The sequence below is a fragment of the Pristis pectinata genome, chromosome 4 (assembly GCF_009764475.1).
Source record: "Pristis pectinata isolate sPriPec2 chromosome 4, sPriPec2.1.pri, whole genome shotgun sequence".
In the NCBI taxonomy this organism is placed as follows: Eukaryota; Metazoa; Chordata; class Chondrichthyes; order Rhinopristiformes; family Pristidae; genus Pristis; species Pristis pectinata.
In genome coordinates, this window is record NC_067408.1 from 35,533,496 (window position 1) to 35,554,364 (window position 20,869).

Here is a 20,869-nt window from a genome sequence, read left to right on the forward strand (position 1 = left end):
GCTGCATTATTTGGCTTCTTGTTCCATTTGTCTGTACCAAACTGAGCAACTCTGCACATTAGTTCATCAGTGGGGACATTTACTGATTTAAAGAAACAAATAACAAAATGAATAATCTTTATAATACTTACATCTAAGTAACTTATTGCATTTAAACTGGGATCTCCTCCATCTGTTGCTTGTATAGTTACATTATACTGACCCCTTAATGTTTTGTCCAGTGAAGACTTAATTCTGCAAAACAATAGCAATAAATTATTCTGAATGTTTATTTCAAGAAGAACATTAAACCGCAATAAGAAGATTCACATCCCTGACCTCTGCACAAAAGGTCTTGATATCGGAAAAACAACGCAAATTCAGAAATCTATCAAAAAGGAATTAATGTTTACTCTCCATAATATAAAAAAATAGACTCCAGGAACAGAGCAAGGGATTGGGACTAATTGAAGATCTCTCTGAAAGAGAGTGGCAATAGTGGCAATAGGCTGAATGGCTTCTTTTAATACAATATTATTCCACAGCACCAGCAATTGTACTATAGATACAAGATAAATAAATTTCGAGAAATAGTAAAAAGGCTTTTGTGAATCTATGGGCCTGCAGGGAAAAGCAAAACAAACCTAAGGAAATCATTAAGATGAGCTGAGAGCTTGTTGACTTCCATAACCAGCACCTAACTTATCACCCAGCAGTCCCGAATTTACAATTTATATTTGCTCACCAAAGTGGACACATCCAAATTAATAGAGAATTTACCACTTCTGGCTACAGCTAAAGCTACCCATAAGAAAAGCATGGTGATCAAAGGAAGGCAGGGTTCTAGGGGCACAGTATCTTTGACCACCTGTTTTTCGGTTCAATAGTTTCAGGACCAAGTGCAGAAAATGTTGAGTGGACTATTTCATATCACAAGAATGGCTAGTGCTCTCACTAAAATTTCTCTACAATTTTACATTCGTATTACCACTATTTAGCATTAAGTAATAAAGAAGTTTATTATTACCTGATAGTCGCTGTGTATTCACCATCAACAAGGGTCGCTCTCGAAGCTTCAAATACATTGGGCAATACTTTGTTTGGTTGGCCATCCGAAAAAATGAATAGAACTTGGGTTACAGCAAAATGAATTCTGGCATTTTTCCCAGTATCATTGTCAACTGCCTGTCAAGAGAAATTTTGCATTAATTGACAGCTAATTTGTAGCCCAAATTAATTTTAATGGCAGCTCCAGTAGCTACATCAGTTAGGCTTTTCGATGCTGTACCAGCATTCAGTTCAAATTGCTGCATCTGGTACAATTGGTTCAGTACATAAAATTGGCTTGATGTGGTGGGAGATAATGGGTGTTAGTGGAGGGTTGCTTTTCAGTTTGGAGATCTGTAACCAGCAGTGTGCCACTGAGATCAATGCTGGCTTCTTTATTGTTTGTCATATATATTAACGATTTGCTAGAGAATGTAGTTGGCAGGATTAGTAAGTTTTCAAATTTGTGGCGGACAGCAAAGATTGTCTAAGGTTACAACAGGATCTGGATCACTTGGGAAAGTGGGCAAGGGAATTTCTGACAGAATTTAATTCAGACAAGTGTGAAGTGATCCATTTTGGGAAGTTAACCCAGGGCAGGATGTACATAATGAATGGCAAGGCCCTGGGGAGTGTTGTTGAACAGCGAAATCTTGAGGTACAAGTACATAGTTCCCTGAAAGGATTGGTGAAGAAAGCATATGGCATGCTTGCCTTCATTGGTTGAGGCATTGAGTATAGGAGTTGGAATGTACAAATTGTTAATTAGGCCGCACTTGGAGTATAATGTGCAGTTCTGGTCACCATGCCATGGGAAGGATGTGATTAAGCTGGAGAGGGTGCAGAAAAGATTCACAGGAATGTTGCCTGGACTAGAAGGCTTGAGCTATAAGGAGCGATTGGATAGGCTGGGAGTGTTTTCCCTGGAGCAAAGGAGGCTGAGAGATGACCTTATAGAGGTTAATAAAATTACAAGGGGGGTAGATAGGGAAGATAGTCACAGTCCTTTTTCCCCAGAGTAAGAGAATCTAAGGCTAGAGGCATAGGTTTAAGGTGAGAGGGGAAAGATTTAAAACTTGAGGGGAAAGTTTTTCACACAGACGACGGTGGGTATATGGTACAAGCTGCCAGTGGATGTAGCCGAGGCAGGTAAATTACAATGTTTAAAAGACATTTGGACAGGTACATGGATAGGAAACATTTAGAGGAATATGGGCGAAATGCAGGCAAATGAGATTATCATAGATAGGCATCTTGGTCAGCATGAACCATTTGGAGGGCCTCTTTCTGTGCTGTATCACTCTGTGAATCTAGTATCTTGAAGGGGACTTAAATAATCAATGAACATCCAGTACCTGGAATTTATTAAAAATAGTCATAAAGCTCAAAAATAAATTGCCTGAATTAATCCAGGATTGAGGGATTATGACTACATAGACATTTATGAAATTGACTTCATTCCTTAGATTAACAAAAGTTAAGAGAAGATTGGATAGAACTGTTTAAAATTCGGAAGGACTTCATGAATAAAGAGAAACTGTTTCTAGTGGAGAAAGGGTTAATACAGCACAGGTTTAAGGTAATTTGATACAGGACCAGGACACAATGAGAGAACAAGCTTTTCTTCTTGGAAAAACAGAATTAGGAATTGAAATGCAACGCCTGATGGAGGAATGATCATAGATTCAGGAGATCAGTTCGGGAATCCAAAAACTGTCCTTCAGTTTAACAAATCTATCCTTATTTGATTGATTTGAAAGACAGAGCATTCAGACACTGAAGTCTGACTATACTTAGTGTATTCATACTGTACTCTCATAAATGCTATTTTACACTGACATTAATTGATTAAAACAAACAATTAAGATAAATGGCGTAACAATAGCACACCATGTGAATTATGTCAATTGGAAGTTTTACTTTCTATTAATAATTATGTTCTTTCTCGAGAAATGCTTTTGATTGATTGAACTGTCTTAAACAGCTTGCCTTAACAATAACCTTAACAAACTCATAATTTGTCTTTTACAGACTGGTGTGTCAACACTTAAGATTTCCACTCTTTTTAACCTTTGAATATTTTTATCTTTTTACTGATCTGCTGTAGCTGTTACTGGAACTTCTGAACTGATGCATCACATCATTGTTTCACACCTGCCAGTGGAACCATTTCCATGAACTGAGAATCCTTTAAAGCATCTTTATATTCATTTAAATATTGGTTTATTTTGATTAGCTGGTTACTTTCAAATTATCAAATTAAACAAGGTGTGAGAATTTATAGGCAAAACACTCTGGCCTAGAAAATCAGTGGCTCACACAGGGGTACATTAATAAGTTGCTGCAATTTGTGTCAACAAGCAATTTAGTCACGGACTGCGAGTTGCAAATTCATTGGCACCCTGGGTCAAAGGTGTCGACGGTTTCTGAATCAGTCTTACACAAGGAAGGCCTCTCCCTCGTGTAATGTGCCAGGTAGTCCGGTACTGTAGCTGTTTCCATGGTCATTATGGGATTGAGAGGCATGGGGATTGGTGAAGTTCAAATGTCAGGTGCCAGTGAATAGGTAGCTGGGGTGCCTGTGATTGGTAATCAGCTGAAGACATGTCAGTGATCATAGGGGATTGGACTGGGATATCTAGGAGATATCCAGAGGTGATATCAGGAGAGGATGGAGATCAGGAGCTGAGTATGGGTTTTGGGAGGCTGAGGCTTGGAAGGTCATAGATGATGGGAGCTGAAGGACAACTGGTAACTAGATTGGAGGGCACTTACCCAAGTCAGATTCCAGTGCCAGGTTGAGACCTGTGCAGGGTGGATCCCTTTATAATATGCTGCTGCACAGCAAGCAACATTATTAAAACTAAATTGGACTGAGAGCATGCAGATCAGGTTAACTTCAGTGCCACATGGCCTAATTTTACCAGCAAATGGCCCAAACGAGTGTTGTTCAGGGAAAAACATAATTTAGTGTGCATCAATGTGGAAGATAACTGATACCATGAGCACCATCTACAACAAAAACTGCCCAGCTGAATTTCCAGGATGGTGTGATTTGACCTAGAAATCAGAAAACCTGCATTGCACTATAGTAAAGAACTCTATTTCCCTATGCACGTTGCTGAAAAAGACAATGCTTTCTGGGCAAATATATTCATAATTAAAGTATTTTAATCAAATTTAAATCTTTGTTTGTTGACGGCAAAACAAAAGGAAAATCTTAAATCATACCTAAATTAAATTCAACCTCACTCAACTCCAACATTTACACCTTATACCATCTGAGTAGAGGTGAGTATAATCTAGAAATAGCTTCAGATTTTCCTTTCAATCTTCCTAATGCAAATAAATGTTTAAAGTTGATTAAAAAAACTTGTATAAATATGTATGACCTTCAATGTGAAAACAGAATTCACTTCAAAAGACACTTCATGTTAAGGTCATTATCTAGCTCAGAATAAATTTTAGTGTGCAGTTTTTGATGTTTGTCAAAAGCTGCATTGTAATTCAATATAATAGAATAGAAAAAAATGGCCACTATTCCTTTGGGCTTGTATGCTATCAATATTAGAGGTATACAGTGTGTTCTTTCTGCCTTTTTAACAAATTAAGCACATACACATGTAGATTTGATTGGAGTAAATATTTGGAATAGGTTTTAACTGGTGGCATGCAGATCAGGCATGGGTAAGTTGTCCACAAAAGGAAATGCCCTGTGTCAGGATACAAAATATTTCTAAATCAGTATCAGTTTCAGACTGTATTTTCCACTGCTGATGCAGTAACACCTGCAGACCAGTAATGATACTGATACTCAGTAAGTCGGTGAAATTTAAGAATGCTCATAGTAATTTTGACATACCTGAACTGTTGTTACTGCAGCAGAAATTGTTGCTAATTCTGCCACGATAACTGAAATGAAAAAAACATGTTGCATCTTTAAGATTGGTATCAACAGAACTTGAAGTGTAATCATTTTTTCCAAGTGCCCCCCAGATACTAAAGCCATGAGAGTCAGATGTGAAGCAAAAAACATCTGCCGGAGGAACTCAGTGGGTCAAGCATGTCTTGGAGTCAAAGGGATGGTCAACTTTTCAGGATGAGACCCTGCATCAGAACTGGGAGTGTAGAGGGAAGATAGCCAGTATGTAGAAGCAAGAGGGAGGGATAAGACAGAGGATGGTAGGTGATAGGTGGAACCAGATAAGGGAGGGATGATCGGCAGATGAGAGGAAAGGGGGGGGGGATAAGAAAGGAAGAAAAAACCTTGATAGTTAAGTATGTAGATGATGGGCAGATGAAACCAGGTGGGGGAGGGTGATGAGACCAGGTAATAATAGAGAGAGAGAGCGAGAGAGAGAGCGCGCGCGCGCACCTGGGTGGATTAGTGGCAATGGGAAAGGTACATAGAGGGAGTTACCAGAAGTGGGAAAATTCGGTGTTCATACCAATGGGCAGTAAGCTATTCAAGCAGAAAATGAGGTACTGTTCTTCTAGTTTGCATCTGGCCTCACTGTGGCAGTGGAGATGGCCAAGGACGGATCGGTTAGTGTATGAATGGGATTTGAAAAGACATGCAAACAGAGCGCAGATGCTCTGCAAAATGGTTGCCAAAGTCCACAGATTTCGAGGACTAGACATATGGAGGAGGCCACATTGCAAGAACCAAGTGCAATCGACCAGGTTGGAGGAGGTGCACATGAATCTCTGCCTCAGCTGGAAGGGCTGTTTATGGAGGTGGTGAGGAAGAAGTTGAAGGGACATATATTGCACCTCCTATAGTTGCGGAAGTGCCAAGCAATGGGGAGGAGTGGGTGGAAATGAATGAGTGGACAGGGAGTCACGGAGAGAGTGGTCCATGCGGAAAACAGAAAGGGGTGGAGGGGGAAAGGTGTAGCTGGTGGTGGGAACCCATAAGAGCTGGTGGAAGTGGCAAAGGATGATACACTGAATGCAAAAGCTAGTGGGGTGAAAGGTGAGGACCAGGGATACTCTATCTCTCTTCTGTCTGGGGAGGGGTGGAGGCGAGGGGTTGAGAGCATACAAGCAGGAAATGCACATGAGGGATCCATCAACTACAGCAGAGGGGAAGCTGCACTTCCTAAAGAAGGAGGGCATTCAGATTTTCCTCGAATGGAAAGCCTCATCTTGAGAACAGATGTGGTGGAGATGGAGATATCAGTGGATAGTTTTCCTCCCAAGGTGGAGACAGAGACCCAGAAAAGGAAGAGAAATGTCAGAAATAGTCCAGAGTGAATTTGAGGGCAGGGTGGAAGTTGGTGGTAGAGTTGATGATAAAATTGAGAGCTCTGCATGATTGCAGAAAGCACCACCAGTGCAATTGTTGATGTAGCAGAAAAAGAGTTGGGAGAAGTGCTAGAATAGGTTTGGAACAAGCACTGTTCCACTTAGCCAACAAAAGGACAGGCATAAATGGGGCTAATTCGAGCACCCAGGGCTGCATCTTTGATTTGTAGAATATGGGAGGAATAAAAAGATAAGTTGGTGAGGTTGAGAAAAAGTTCCACCAGGTGGATGAGAGTATGGGTAGAGGCAAACTAGTTATGCCTTTGTTCCAGAAAGAAGCGGGGACCCCAAGACCTTCCTGATTGGGGGTGGAGTTATATAGAGACTGGATGTCCATGTAAAAATGAGGCAGTTGGGATCCAGGGATTTGGTAGTTGTAAAAATGGTGGGGGGCATGAGAGGTGCCCTGGATGTAGATAGGAAGGGGCTAGGCAAGGAGAAACAGAACAGAGCTGACATAATGAAGGGATAAGTTTGGTGGGGAAAGAGCAGGTAGATATACTGGGTCTATTAGGACAGCCCTGTTTGTGGTCAGATATGACTCTGGGTGACCAACAAGCAGAGAATAGCAGTCATTTGCCCATCCATATTGTATTTGTTTGACTTTTAGTATCTTCAGCGCAAGAAAGGATGGGCAATAAAGAGTCTTGCAGTGGAATTATCCACATCTGAACAACAAATATAACCGATAACATAATAACATGATTAATAGCCAGTCCTCTACAACACAGAAAAGGATGCAATTTACACTTAGGAAAGGAAAAGCAGCACAAGTAGATTGCCTGCATGATATAAACTCAATTTCCTTTTTGATTTTCTGCAATAGGAAGGAAAATCGAGCATGGGTTTTAATTGGCAACAATCTCTTACTGCAACCTTTCCACCTTCAACCAAGGTGATAATTATCCAGCAACCTTACCTCACTGTCAGAAGCCAAATAAATGAGAAGGCAGGGAAAGATGGTTAAAAATATTATTAACTGATATGTTAATATCTTGCCAGCACAGTTATTCTCCAGAAGACGAACAAACTGCATATTGTGCTCATGTCATTGCTACTTTTGTGCCAGTGGCATATGGTTGTAATTAACATGTTTAGTAGAATTCAGCAGAATTATGGGAAATCATTGTGGGGAAAAGAAACATCCTTTAACATCAGTTCCCCACCTCAGTTTTGATCGCAAAATCTTATATTGATTACAATTGCAGTAAAATTAATGAATTAACATCTTTGTTATATGGCATAGAGACCTACCAGACTTCCTTTTAAAGGCAAGAAACACAGGTGGATTGTCATTCACGTCCACAATTTTGATGGTAAGTGTGCCTATTAATGTTTAAAAAAAAATGATTAGAATTTTGAAATGCTATCTGGTAACTCCAAACTATCCAATTAACTAATCCATAAAGGAAGTTTTATATTTTGGATCTCAAGTACACGCGACAAGATGTAACTTAAATACCATATTTCTAAAATTTCAGCTAGCAGGTTTGGTAGAGGCCAGTGATGTGAATGACTGCCTGTCCATTCAGTCGGGGGATGGTGTATGATAAAGTGGGAAATCATAACCAGATCAACTGTAAAAAGCTGATTTTATAAGTTCCTGCAATCAAATAGCAGTAACACTGACAATAATGTTTACAGAATACCTATAATATCAAAAAAGATGCCATTCCAAACCACTTCAGTTTACTTGTTCCCTGTCTCAATCAGTGACTGGGTAATTAAATTTCCTAAAATAATTTTTTGCTCAGATTTTGCAGATACAAAGATGGCAGATGTACCAGGATTTCCTTTCCTCACAATGTGAAATTGATGACAAGTTATGGATCACATTAACAGTTGGATGCAGAAATCTAGTCCCTGTTGTCAGTGAATCCCTGCTCTGCCTCAGGGTACATTGAGTTATCGCCATCCTCAACAAACTCTCTAAAAATCAGGGCTCTAATTTGAACTTCAGGTACTTACAAACTGTTGACATTGGAAATGTCTTGAAAATGTATGAGGTATGATTGAGATTTAAAACACACTAAGCCACAATTGCTGCTTCGTAAACTGTATGGTCCTAAAATTTAATCTTATATGTGTAGATGGTAATTTACTCAGATAAATATTTCAAAATACAGTAAAACTCAGATAATCCGCTAGCAGCCCTGGGGGTGCTGGATTATTATTTTAAAATAAAGTTTTTATTTTAAATTTCTACATGATATTTCAATTTATGCCTTAATCTAATGAGAACATTTCACTCTTAATTTCTTGCTCTGTAAATTGTTTAAAATGCTAACTAAAAATTGTTGGTTTTACTTGCTGGTTTGCTGTCTGTGAGAGTTCAATGCGAATAATTGTTCAACTAGCTTCAACCAACTATTGATGGAATTCAGGAATCTCCTAACAATCAATGACAGGAAATTGCAAGTCCTTGCCACAACAGTCAGCAGATGATTGTGGTTAGCTTCCTGTAAATTAAGAAGCAAGTGCTGTTGAGTCATTGCTATCTGCAAAATATAGTCCACCATGTTATTCACCAATCCTTGCATTTTTCTTCCATTCCCCTTCCTCTTATAGAAATACACAATTAATGAATCGGTTCCTTTATTAAACCCTTGGTCTCCAAACACACAGAATTGACCTAAACCTGATTAATCTGCGCATAAATAACCTCCACATTTTATGTTCCCTCTATCATCAATGCACAGTCATTCTTTCCTAAACCATCCTTCCTAAAAAGATTATAACCCAATTTAATCAAAATGAGACACTCTGATTATTCTCCTTTCCTGATCCACGTTTAGTCAACGTTAAAAATGCTATTAAGTTAATGAATCTGTTTTAACTCTAGTCATACCTGAAAATAGGTATTGTGCTGTTATATTTCTAAAGCCTAGTTTTTCTTTCAATTCTTGGTGATGGATCAGAACCAATACAATTTTACGTTCCTACCAGAAAAACAAGTTGGTTGGGCATTTAATGCATAGTAGAGCTGTCACAATCAAAGCCAATTTTCATTGCGAACCATAGAATCACACAACCCACTGAATCCACATCATCAAGCACTCATTTGCACCAATCTTTTTTTTCTTCCCCCCCAAATTCCCATTGATTACCCTAAATTCACCTACACAATAGGGGCAATTTAAAGTGGCCAATTACCCTACCAGTCTGCACGTCTTTGGGATGTGGAAGGAAACTGGAGCACCCAGAGGAAATCCACACTGTCACAAGGAGAACGATTAAATTCAACGCAGACAGCAGAATTGAACTCAAGTCACTATAGGGGTGAGGGAGCAGCTCTCCTAGTGGTGCCGGTGTGCTGTCCAACACTCCTATCTTGATCAACTAACAATCTGCTGGAAGAACTCAGCGGGTCAAGCAGCATCTATGGGAGGAAAGGAAATGTCAAGGTTTCAGGTTGAAACCCTGCATCAGGACTTCCCACTGAGTTCTTCCAGCAGATAGTTTGTTGCTCTAGATTCCAGCATTTGCAGTCTTTTGTGTCACCCCTATTTTGATCCTCAACTTCCACGCTCAGATTTTTCTATTGTACTTATGCTACAATAATCAAAAATATAGTGTGAGTTTAAGACTATTTTTAAATTGGATGGAGAATTTACAGCTTCATTAGTATTACAAGTAAGAGATTTGAGGGTTAAAATTATACTTCATCACCAGTTCAAAAGCAGGAACAGTGAAGTGGGAGGGAATGGGGCGTAAATCTTTGAGTATAACTCTACAATTATTGTTCCTTTCTTTTGGGAACAAATTGACACCTTGTGCACCTCTCAAAAACTAAGAAGGGTGCAATGAGCATATTAGTACAGCGGGACACAGTAATAAAGGATTAGAAGGCAGGCTTACCATCAGTAAATCGATTATTTTTTTCAGTGTAAAGATCAATAACACGAATTGTAATGATCACCTCGTCATACTCCTCATAATCAATAACCGAAGACTCATTCACATAGACTGAGCCATTGTTATAAAGCCCAAACCAGTACTGGCATGGTGGATTGGGTTGCTTATCAGCAATGTTACGCTTCTTACAATTCACTGAAACCACTTCATAAATCAGTGAGTGATTGGTATCAACATCACTGGCAGTAATGTTTCTCACTATTCCAACCATGGTGTTATTTTCCATCACATCCAGATCCCTCAATGAATTTTGATAGAAGACAGGAGGTTCATCATTCATATCCAATACAGTCACATTAACAGTTGCATAGGCTGATTTGGATGGCATTCCCAAATCTGTGGCAGTGACCCCTAAAATGTAAAACTTTGGTCCTTTGTCATAATCAAGTGCAGTTGTTGGATCAACAGTAATATTTCCTTCATACTGTTTTGGGCCAATTTGACTGATTAAGATCGTTCTTATTAGGAAAGCTCCTCTGCTGCCATTTTCAATACGGTATATCACCCGGTTGTTGATTTCTGTAGCATCATTGTCAGTGGCTTTAACCAGTGTCACAAAGGCTCCTGTATACATGGGAACAATAAACAAGGAAAGTGAGCATATGTTCTTGGATAAAGTGATAACATTCATGCATTCATCAAGCAAAAAAAAATAAGTAGGGCACAGACACTATTGCCATGAACAGGATTTGTTGGAGATGCATGATTTATTTTCCCGTTTCTAAATTATACATAAAGTAAACCTGTGATAATTTATTTGGAAACTATAGCTATTTCATCTTCAACGAAGTGTGGAAAGAAAATATTTTTATTATAGGTTTGTGTTTGTATAACTGAACACAGGTGATATTCTCAGTTTTACTTGTATAAGCAATCAAGTCCTGAGTAATGGCCTATCAAATTATAAAATTACAAAATAGAACACAAATATTATGTTTACGAATGCTGACAATGTTGATGACTAGATATTATATAAGAAGTTGATTATAAACCTGCCTGCTTGTCAGCTAAAATGTACCAATGCTACAGGATCCAACTTATCTGCTCTTATGCATAAAGTAGGCCCCTGCTCTAGGTGAACAAAGATAACATTATCAGGGCTCTCTTGCTATCTTAATCTGAGGCTTCCCCTGAGAAAGCTTCCAGTCTGTACAAATGATAGTAGAGTCAATGAAATCTATGTCACAGGAGGAAGCCATTCAATCCACTATAACAGCCATAGGTGGAGGTATATAACCTACTCGTTCTTCCTAACCCCCAATGTGTAGCCTTGTAAATTATAACATGACAAGTGCTCATCCAAATATCTTAAAAATACGGTGAGAGTTTCTGTCTTTGCCCTTAAGCAACAAGTTCCAGACTTCCATAGATGAAAAAAATTGTTAATTCCTCACTAGTCTTCCTTCAACTAACTGCAAATTGTATCTGCTGGTATTGATCTACTTGCCAAAGGGAATAGGTCCTACCATTTCTCCATGGTAAATCAGTTATTTTTCACAGCAGGTTTTTCTCAGGCCAGAATTGATCCTTAAAGACCGGGATATGGCTTGACTGACTGTCAAAGATTTATTTGGGACTTGTTCTGGCCAACCCTTGATGGGATTTATGTCTAGAGGACTTCCACAAGGAGGAGCAAGACAGTTTTGCAAGGAAGTCCTTGCCAGGGTCACATAGAAGATAAGTGTAGACTTAAACGTTGGGGTGGGGGGGGGCAACGTGGGTAGGAAATTCTGCCAGGAAATTCTGGACCAATACGTTATCCAACTAAAGAGATGGAGCAAGAGAGAAAAGAGACTTGAAAGGTACAATGAAAGAGACAAGGGAAGCGAGCAATGAAACAGATATGGTCTCAGAGTAGAAGCTTACCTGATGTGTGCTCCATTACAGACGTATTGTAGACAGGCTCAGAGAATATAGGTGAATTGTCATTTATATCCTGCATTAAAAAAAATGTTAGTTAAAAATAAACAGACTTCCATTATGACTATAAGAACATACTTTCATCTAAGAAAAATGAACAATTTGAATTTTGAATAAAGCCAACCATACCCCAACTCTCTGCCCCCTTCCTCAATCCAAATACACCTTTTCAAAAGCAGCTGACAATCAATAATTCAAAATTTTGCTCTTTCTATTGAAAAAAATAAGACTTCCCAGTCATTTCTAGAATAACTTTTGTTTGGCAATCTATAAATTTTTTCACAAATGCAAGACCTGTCAAATGAGTTGAAGTTGGAGGAAGAAATTTCAGGGAAATGTAAATATAATTGAACAGAGCAGTAACAAATGAGCACTTCAGTTACCCTAGTATAGACACCTAGCAAATCGACTATACATGATAATTCTCAAGCATATTTGTAAATATAGACCTAGCATTGGTAGGAAACAGCATAAAGGGCAGGAAGGGTGAATAAGTCTTAAAATGTAATCAAGAGAACTTTCTTAATCTGGGCCATTGAGGAAGGAACTAGCTGGAGCTAGTTCAGCAATGGCAGCATATGTTTCATTGAGCAAATATAATTAATTTTAAAGTAGTAATGGAAAGGCACAAAGGAAAAAACATCCAACTTGAAGAGAGACAATTTCAAGAGAAAAGATTGAGTATATACAGACTGGTCAAGAGAAGGTGAATGACCAATAGCAGGCCTTCAAGTCAGAAATAGTTCAGGCACATTCCAATGAGAAAAAATGGGGCTTTTAACATTGAAGTTCACTGACTAGTTCAAGAAATAAAGGAAAATATAAAGCAGAGAAAGGATATAAGAGAAAACCAGAAGACAGAGAGGACAAAGTTGAATAAGCATGTAAGAGAGGCAAAAAGAGTGTATGAGGAAAGACTAACAGGCTCCATAAAAGGGGAAATAAGAATCTTCATTACATATTATAAATGAAAAGGGTAATTAAATGAATGGTAGGTATAATTCAGGACATGAAAGGAATTCTTGTGGAGGCAAAAGACATGACTACGGTAGTGAATTCATTATTTTCATTTATCTTGACAAAATGTAAGAGTAAGTTAAGGGTACTTTGGTGACAATTGCACAGGCAGAAGAGTTTTATGAGAGCTGGGCCCATTACAAGACAGAGCCAAGGTCAGAAGGAAACAAGAAAGCAGACAAACTAGCAACAAACCAAGCAGAGGAAGGAATTTCCTGGAAAATTAGCTGCAGCTGCTTCTGGCGCAATCATTGGTCTGCTTCTACCCAAACTAAAGGAGATACAATTATAGGATATGTTAATCAACATCTCCCTTGAAGAAGAGGAAGCAGGGTCAAGTGGAGCTGACAGTGTGAAAGCAAAAGAGGGTCTCTTATTTAAAGGAAATAAATGGATGGTACCATCAGCATATCGGGAAGAGTTTGAACACTTTGTCCTTAAAGGATTCACAGCCAGGCCCCTGACACCTGAGGATACCTACCAAAAGGTCAATGCTGTGGAGTAACAATTTCAATCAACCCAACTGGTGTCAGTAGCCTGACCTATCACAGAACTTTCAACCCCACTAATTCAAGAATATTTAAGATGTAGCCCCAAAAATGATACTTGCACTTAGAATAGCATGCATCACCTCAGCCAAGAAGCAATTACAGAACCAAGAGTAATGCTCCACTTATGTTTCTGCACTTAGTATGCGGGAGAATGAGTAAAACATGAAAATATTTAGGAAAGAGAATGAATATCTGGGAGGGACATCCTAACATAGTACTAAGTGGGAGAATCCTAATGTTATGTGTCAGCAGACGGAATATCAGGGACTAAACTCTGTTGGCCATCATCCAACAGCATCATGTTGTGACAACACCTACAGCAAAGGTGTTAAGTCTGATATGAGATCCAGCTGGATGCATGGAGGACACTTCCCCTGACTGATGAGTCTAGAACTAGAGGTTCCCATCTCAGAATAAGGTATTTGGTACAAAGGCAAGGAAAAATTCCTTCACTCAGATAGTGGTGAATTTTTGGAATTCTCTGCTCCAGAGGGCTGTGCAAGCTCAATCACTGACTTCATTCCAAACAGAGATTGCTTTCAGATATTAGGGGAATCAAAGTTTATAAAGAGAGTGCAAGAAAATATCATAGGATATAGATGTAGGAAATAGGATATCAGCCATGATCTTGATGAATGGCACAGCAGGCTCAAAGGAACAGATGGCCTACTCCTGCTTCTATCCCTTATATTCTCATGTGATCTCTCCAGGATGTGTAATTGGGATCTAGTGGAATTCCTTAACTCCTTACCGTATGGCAAAGATAAAAGATTACACTTTAAATTAGTGTGTCAGCCTTCCTAACTAAGAAGAATCTCACATAAGACCAGGCTAATAGGAACCAAGATAAGTTGGTTTATGTATTTCCCAGTTTTGTGACAGAACAAGATGGTAATTATGTATACATGAGACCTCAGTATGAAGGGATGTGTGTATACTACATGCTATCGCCTATGAGACTGTCAAAACTGCCTGAGTGATTTTCCCTTCCATTTTGCAACTTCTGTCCTTGGCATAAATATGTCTGTATTAAACTATGGTTGATGCAGTACTTGTTGGGATGCAACCACTGAAGCCTACTTATCCCCAGAACAATACTAGAACATCAGCTGCAGATCATTCCAAACATATCCCCAGGCCTTCTTAGAGAATAATTATTATCCCAGGTCATTTGGTATTACACAATGACATACATAATGAATGAGTCCCTATTATATTGAACCTAACAGAATTGGGCATCCTGAGTGGTACAAATTTTAAAACTCATTGGCTGTTCCAAACAATTTTGAACAATCTGATAGGGAAATTTTGTGGCAAAGTCAGAACGCAATCCTTGTGTCATGTAGCAGAACAATTTGGTTATGGCAATAGCTGTACTGGTCATGATACTGATGGTGTGGACAAGCATGTATGTTCCCCAGCATAGAATACTTTCACTTGATAAAGACTGCCACCATCTTTAACACTGTTACTTGTAAATAAAAATAATTTGGCATACTAGGCAGCTCACCAAAAATGGCCAGATTCATTAAAAGAAAATAATGGAACAATGTAGAATATAAAGAATCATTTTAAAAATGCAAAAATACATTTAAAGAACTTGGTAAAATATTTTGAATCTCATGCAAAAAAAATAAATGAGCTTACAGATGAAAATAAATATGTTTCTGAGGAGTCTGAAAAGAACAATATGTGTTTCATGTATGAATTGTGGTTATTGTAACAAGCCCAAAGACATCTGAGTCACAATATTGGATATCAAAGTTCCCTCCTTGATATCCAATGATCACATAAAAATATGTCTAATTATAATCCGAGTAGGTATATGTGCAATACTAGAAGGCTGGTAAAGGCATATCCAGAGAAGCTACTGAATGGGCATGACTCATCCCTTGGGATAGTACTGTTTTGTTACAGTTACGACCAATGATCCAGCTTCTAAGCCAGTGGCCCAGATGGAGAGCATTGGACTACATTAAGAAAATTACTTCACAAAATAAATGCCGTCCACGATAGTCCAGAGTGAATACGGACACTAGGGTGGCTCCAGATTTGACAGCATGTTCCAGAGCGCAGGATGATTTTGTGTGCCCATATGATGAAGCAGAACACTGTGCTCCTGCTCATGGATTTAATCAGGATGAGAAAGAATTGAATTATACCAAGTGAATAACCTGAGGGTGGCAGTCCCCTGTGAGGGTGGTGTACAGAAGTAAAGGGTAACGTCACATTATTATAATGCACCAAGTGCTAACAATCTAACCCGCCAGAATACAACTTTTTGTTTTTCACCTCCAAATATTATAATATGGAAGCATGCATATTGTTGCGTATAACAAGTTAATGTATAACAATTAAGTATTACTGTGATGGGGTTAACATGAGCAAGTAGCCTGGTAGGGTGATGACATGCTGACAGGCAAGAAGGATTCAAGGAGATGATTGAGAGGTTAAGTCTGTCGCATAAATATTATACTGAGGCTCAAAGGAGCTTAGAATTACAGAATAAAATTGAAAAGATTGGAGATGATTCATCCTGGTGGGACGTCTATAAGAATATTGAAATCCACCCACGTATTAGAATTATCTCCCATACTCGGTTATTGTTCAGTTGAGAATTGTGCTGTACCTTCTGGTACTGCTTTGTCATTCCAGTCAAGGGCAGAAAAGACTAATTGGGATATTGAAGAAATCCCGATGGGCTGAAGAGAAATAGGAAAAGTGTCTGTGACTGGGGGCCTGAGTTACAAGGAGAGGTTGCATAGACTAGGACTTTATTCCCTGGAACGTAGGAGATTGAGGGGTGTCCTGATAGAAGTACATAAGATCATGAGGGGCATAGACAGGGTGAAAGCACATAGTCCTTTTCCCAGGGAGAGGGTGCTAAAAACAAAAGGGCATAGACTTAAGTTCAGAGGTGAGAAATTTAAAAGGGACATCAGGAGCAGCTTCTTAATGCAAAGGGTGGTGCACATTTGGAATGAGATGCCAGAAATAGCGGTTGAGGTGGGCACATTCGCAACACTTAACAGCCATTTAGATAAGTACATGGATAGGAGAGGTTTAGGGCTTTGGGCCAAACACAGGCAGATGGCACTAGCTCACTGAGCAACACAGTCGGCATGGACGAGTTGGGCCAAAGGGCCTGTGTCCATGTTGTATGACTCTGTGACTCAGGAGAACTGAGATTCATACATACTTAAGAGTGGACTCTGATTCTGCACTGGGATCCTCACTGCATGGATCTTTTTGGATTCTGCAAGTTACTTGATTTTCTGGAATTGCTGTTTTAGCAAGGAAGATGAATCTATGACACTGTACAAAGACTGTCTTTGACTAGCAATACCTTAGTCCAAGATGTCTTGAAAATAAACCCTCAGTTCAGTCAAATCCCAGTACCTTTCTCTTGATAATATAAAGTTTAATTGGCCAAAGGCCAATTCTAAAACAGCAATGCTTGGATGTGCCTCATGACTTTGCTCACTACATAGTTGGAAGCTGGATGTTCTGTCAACTTCTGATGTTTACGAACTACAACTCACATTGACCCAACCAATCATCTGTGATCTGCATGTATAACATTTACTAATCATGCATTATGAATTGCAACTAAGAATTATAGTTAAGCTGTGTTGAAGTCCATGTGTTTTCCTGCCTGACTTATTTGTTCCAAAGAACATCTGCCCTTGTTGCAAAAGCAAGAGAATGAAGCTAACACTGCTGTAAAGAAAGAGAAAGTAAAGATATTGGAAAGATTAAATATAGATAAAGAGGAAGTGTTAAGTCTTTTGGCATCTTTCAAAGTTAATAAGTTGCAGTCCTGGAATGCTTTCTAGGTTGCTGAAAGAAGCCAGGGTAGATATAGCAGAAATCTTGACTGCTATTTTCAGTCCTACTTGGATAATGATTGCAAATGTTGCATCTTGTTCAAAAAAGAGATGAGGGAATGTAGTAATGTTATATATGTGGGCATACAAAAGATACTGATAAGTAACTCATAACACATGTTTGTAAAATAGAAGTACATTAGATTAGAAGGACTGTAGTAATTCAGCTAAGTAAATGACTAAGGCATATTGGAAATGGATGTTTCCTGGCTAGAGAGAAATGTACCATGTGATCCCCATGTGATCTATATTAGATCCACTGCTCCACCAATCACAGAATAATGACCTGCATTTGTGTTTCAGAAGCACAATTGTTAACTGAACAACACCTTGTTATGTTGTACATAAAGAGGAGGATTTTACTGGACTTCAGAAGTATTTTGGTTAATGAAGTGGGCAGGCAGATGTCAAAAATAATTTAATTTCAGTAATTAGGAATGATGTACTTTGAAAAAAATATCATGAACAGGTAGTACAATGTCAATGACACAATTTTGATGCAGATGCAATATCCGAGGGGTTTTGGGTCACATGTACATAATTTTGTCATGGTTCTAGGTCAATTTTGTAAAATGGATAAGAGTGCATGATTCTTTGGCTGTGTAAATGGAGGGACCGATAACAAAAACAAGGACGATATGCTGTGCATTTCCAATAAGTTCGGCCTCAGCTGTGTTTTGGTGTGCTGGGCACCACAATTTAGGAATGATATCAAAGACTTGGAGAGAATTCAGAGGTGATTTACCATGATGATACCTGCAATTAGGGATTTCAATTACATGAAGATATTGGAGAATCTGTAACTTATTCTCCTTTGAAGAAAGAATCTTCAGCCAATTTCAAAATTAGGAAGGCTTTGGTAAAGCAATTAGGAAGAAATTGCTTCCTCTGACAAGTAGGTTGGCAGCTTGAGATTCAAAATAACTGGCAATGGAGCGAGAAGGAAAGTGAGAAGTACTTTTTTTGCACAGATGGTTATTAACATGTCGAACAGACCACCTGAAAAGGTGGTGGAAGAAGCTTCTGTTAGAATGTTCAGTAGGCATTTGCTCATGAAGATGACTAATTTATATTGTTAGAGTGGAAAACCTGAGGTATGGGACTAAATGGTCGGGTCTTTCAAAAAGAAGTCACAGGCAGTTCTGGCAGTTCTGGCAGAATGGCTGCCTTCTATGTTACAAAATGCGGTGGCATCTCTGGCTTAAGTTGTTCTTATTTCACGTTGCAAAGTGCAGTAATCATGCAAAATACCATTTTAATTCATCGAATTAGATGCTGTTTTTATGGATTTCTAGCTTATTAATTTCTTACAAATATTTTGATTTACCATGTCTTGTTCTACTAATACACTTCTTAAAAACCGAAAACATGGGACTGATATCTTTGGTATTTCCAGTCATTATCATCTTGCTAGAATTGATGCCATGATTTAACAAGTATTTTCCAACTGCTTTGTTAAAGCTTGTTTTTTACAAATGTGTACTGGATCTAAATAATTTCCCTGAATCCTTTTGAAGTCCATTCTCTTTAAAAAACATGTTACAGACATCAACCAAACAGTTGCAATTCCAAGCAAGGCATCTAAATTTCAGCTGAACAATTATAGCATTAACTATTTCCACTTCCTGTTATCAACTCTATATCTAATGAGCTGTGACAAGTTTCAGACTTCCACTCTCATTTCCTTAACTACTGTTGTTTATAAATTCTACTTCAATAGCATGTGTTGTTTTGCAGACCAGTAAGGGTGTGGAGTTGACCTTACATAGATTTACAACATCATCCATGCAAGGGATTATATGGATCTCTGCGTTCCTATAGTTATTGTCTATGGTCCAAACACCCAAGGGGCTGAGATGCAAGAAAAGAGCAGAGCGTGTCAAGATCAGAGAGGAAGTTAGCACCTACTGGAAAGAACACTTCATAGGTTTCTTCGACTGAGACTCGGTCTTCGATACACATCCTCGACTCCATCTCACTGGGTACTACCTGCTCTCTGCTATATCCTCAGAGTTACACCCCAGCTCTGCAAGAGGGTGAAAAGGTCAGCCAAAAGCTGAAAAACAATATACCTCCAGAGCAGGTAATATCTCTGCCGGTCTGTTGCACAATAGCATCATTACATCACCCTCTTCTCAATTGTCCTCACTACAACATTGCACTGCACCTCCAACAAGCTTCCTGCTGGATTGATCTACCAGGATGAATGGTAAACTGTTCAACCACCATAATCTCTGCTGCAGAACCATGAGCATCCCAACCTCAGATATACCAAATCAGATGACACCTGTATATGTGCATGATTGGAGGCCAAGTCCAAACTAACTATGATTCCTTCTAGAAAGCATGTGAGAGAATGGGCCTTACACTAAACCTGCAAGAGATAAGGCCCTTCACTAACCTGCCTGCCACACCACACTGCTCCCGATAGTCAAAATCCATGACAAGGCCCCACTCAATTGTGGATTACTTTCCATATCCCAGGTGCCACCCCTCAGTGAGGGCAAACATCAATAAGGAAATCTACCACGGTGTCCAATCAGCTAATAAAATCTTTGGCCCACTGAGGAAAAGAGTGTCTGAGGACAAAGAGCTCAAAACCAGCATCTGTCTCACAGACTACCAAGCAGCTTTGAGCTCTGCCCTCCAGTGTTCTTCAGAGACATGGGCGACTTATAGTAGGTAGCTCAATATGAACCACCAGTGTTTCAGCCCTTATCCTTGTCCAACAGATATGAAGTTTGGATGAGGGTGGGGACTGCAGGGAGGATGTGCAAACTGTCCAGGGTATCATGGCACAGGAGGCCAGTCCAATGGCAGGAGAAAAGAGAAATGTGGTAGTCAGAGGGGATACCATAGTTGGCGGTAAAGAAAATAACTGTCCTTTGGCTCAATTCAGCAAAAACAGAAATCTCCAAAAGTTGTGTTACCTGCCTGGTGATAGGGTTGAGGACATCTCTTTTGGGTTGGAGAGGAACTTGGGAGGAGAGGTTCACAAAGGCATCAACATAACAGGTAGGACAAGGAAGGTTTTACTTAGGGATTATGAGCAACTGGAGGCAAAATAGAAAATCAGAACTACAAAGGTAATAAGTGATTACCCGAGCCATGTTGCAAAGTGGGAGAGAGAAGATAATATAAGAGAAGTAAATGCATGGCTCAAAAACTGGTGCAGAAGAAATGGGTTCCAGTACTAGAAGAGAGAGCTGTTCCACTGGGATGGGCTTCATGTGAACCGCACTGGAA

General features: G+C 39.2%; 1 protein-coding gene across 1 annotated transcript in view; it reads right to left on the reverse strand.

The window, feature by feature from the left end:
- cdhr2 (cadherin related family member 2) overlaps positions 1-20,869 on the reverse strand; it is a 125,249-nt gene that overhangs the window by 15,356 nt on the left and 89,024 nt on the right. Inside the window, exons 18-23 of the mRNA XM_052013586.1 lie at positions 12,115-12,184; positions 10,192-10,812; positions 7,588-7,659; positions 4,889-4,938; positions 1,007-1,164; positions 132-234 (exon numbers count right to left, since the gene is read on the reverse strand). Of these exons, the coding sequence (XP_051869546.1) occupies positions 132-234; positions 1,007-1,164; positions 4,889-4,938; positions 7,588-7,659; positions 10,192-10,812; positions 12,115-12,184 (1,074 nt within the window). The remainder of the gene's footprint in view (positions 1-131; positions 235-1,006; positions 1,165-4,888; positions 4,939-7,587; positions 7,660-10,191; positions 10,813-12,114; positions 12,185-20,869) is intronic.